The 2,500-nt window shown below is 39.4% G+C and overlaps 1 protein-coding gene across 1 annotated transcript in view; it reads left to right on the top strand.

Annotated features, from left to right (window-relative positions):
* The first annotated feature begins 2,423 nt into the window (after window positions 1-2,423).
* The window catches only part of LOC138053256 (uncharacterized), a 1,659-nt gene continuing 1,582 nt past the window's right edge, over window positions 2,424-2,500 (top strand). The window contains exon 1 of the mRNA XM_068899913.1: window positions 2,424-2,500. This exon is cut by the window's right edge and continues 1,582 nt beyond it. Coding sequence (XP_068756014.1) covers window positions 2,424-2,500 — 77 coding nt within the window.

Genomic DNA, 2,500 nt, shown 5'->3' on the forward strand with positions numbered 1-2,500 from the left:
TTTATTATTTTATTTTAGTATAAATACACAGATGATTATAAAAAATCGCGCTCTCTCATTGGCTCGCTATCTCGGGATTATCAGCCGATACGGACAAAATGGCTGCCAGTAGTCGTTTTGCCACTGTAAGTGAAGATGATTTTCGCGTTGAAATTTTTTTTTTCTCTTTTTTGAAATAATCACCTGTGTATTTATACTAAAACAATTATTCGCCGAAGGCGAAGTGATTATCGGTGAATATTCACCTCGACTTCGTCTCGGTGAATATTCAACAATAATCACTTCGCCTTCGGCGAATAATTGTTAAATATTATTATTATTATTATTATTATTATTATTATTATTTGTGTGTGTGTCTGTGTGTGTGGTTTTATGGCTATAACACATAAAAATGAAAGTGTTTTTTTCTCCTTTCACGTAAAGCGCTGGCCAGAGGGATTGGAATGGTTGATATTGCCAATTAAAATCTCTTGATCATGTGCTACAACATCAGTGCAACATGACGAATAACTGCTTCGAAATTCGCTAACACAAAAATGTAAATAAATCCATTCTTGCTTTATGCAGCTCCCACCAAAAAGCCGACCATTTTGTGCACCAATTATTTTATGTGATATGGTCTAAGGTGACGACTGTTTCTTGAAATATTATTTACGGCCGGGGTGGGACGTAAGGTTGCTGCCCGAGGTCTTGTGTAAGGGCTTAGGACCCTGGTACTTAATTGGTGATACCGCATCATTACCAAGACCGCAGGATTCATAGGAAAAACCAGTACAAATGCTGCCTATGACGATACAATCAATGTAAGAGAGTTTGCACTTACATTATATGTACTTATTGACTGAGTGGGAGAATATTTGGCCCGAGGTCATTGCGTACGGACCGAACGCATGATCGAGGGCGCGCCAAATATTGTCCTGTCCGGCCCGACCTAAACTCAGTCAAGAAGCATTTTATCATATGTGCTCTTTGCACTATTTAAGAGCACTCAAAAAATGTGTAACCCTAAACTCATACGAAAAATTGGCTTCTGCCTTGAGCGCGACTCGAACCCACGTATCCCTTATTACTAGTCGGGCATGCTAAACCACTACACCATCAAGGCAACCACCCTTACAACGCAGCAGATTACTGGGGTGACTTAATTAGCGACGAGGGGATCCTTAAGGCCCAACTTTTCTTCACTTGAGTGTGTATCCTTGCCTCGATAACCCCAAACGGGGCTTAGAACGAAGTCAGAGTACTTGCGGCAATGGAAAGCTTATACTTACAAGTAACCGAAGAGAGAAGCGTACACAGTGCATTATTACTATATATTATTATTATTATTATTGTTATTATTATTATATTTTTAATTATTATTATTATTATTATATTATTATTATTTTTTTTTTTTTTTATTATTATTTTTTTTTACCTTCGTGGTGTAGTGGCTCAGCATGCCCGACTAGTAATCAGGGAGACGTGGGTTCGAGTCTCGCTCAAGGCAGAAACCAATTTTTCCGATGAGTTTGTCGAAGGTAAAAGAAATAAAGTAAAAATGCGCTGTGTGTGCTTCTCTCTTCAGTTACTAGTAAGTATAAGCTTTCCATTGCCGCAAATACTCTGACTTAAAAACTAAAATATGCACAGAAAATTTACCTAATATGTTTGCATTTGCTTTTCTGGCTGTAAATTATTTGCATGCTTAAAAGCGACGAAATCCCCTAAAATTGCATTGCACGGAGAAGTACGAGTTCCTAGTAGAGCCATACGGCTTTTTTTCGGCCCTGCTTGCGCTAATGCGTACGGCCCTCATACGGACATTTTCCCAATAGTTTTGCAATAAAAGAGCGCGCGGGGCCGTACGGGCCATACGATAATACATGTGATTGTACACTGAATGAATGCAATTTATAGGGAAGATCACGAGTGGGTTAAAAAAAAAAAGGGAAAGGGCTAGTTACAAAGCATCCACGTCGCGACAGCACTCAAACCCTTGTCTCTAACAATTGTGTGATCCTTTTCCTCGCCTTTTGATCTTGGAAGCTCATCTTTTTTTAAGAAGGGATGGATGGGCTAGGTGATATGCCATGCTATTCTATAGTTAAATACTAGTAATCTTACCATTTGGGGCTGGTAATCAGCTAGTACAGAGCTTCCAATGCCACAATTAGATAAATTTGAGAAAGAAAATGAAAATCTAGACGCTCTACACATGTAGAATCGTCACTTGTCGATGAACATTTTTCTTTCTTCTACATCGCAATTTTACTTCCCCAGTTCTTCTCAAGTATAAGTTGCACCAACGTTTTCCAACCAGGAAGTGGGCACTATACAAGGTGGGCACTGTACAAGGTGTTCAAACGCACTCGACTTTGTAGAGTATACAAGTCGAATGTTGTATGGTATACAAAGTCAACTCGATCATTGAGTGGGGGATAATGGCGGATGGTTATGCTCTAGCGACTTCCGTTCTCCTGGCGATATTCTGTGCCTCTCTGTGCAATTTTCCTCCGCA

This window comes from Montipora capricornis, chromosome 6 (genome assembly GCF_036669925.1).
Source record: "Montipora capricornis isolate CH-2021 chromosome 6, ASM3666992v2, whole genome shotgun sequence".
NCBI classification, from domain to species: domain Eukaryota; kingdom Metazoa; phylum Cnidaria; class Anthozoa; order Scleractinia; family Acroporidae; genus Montipora; species Montipora capricornis.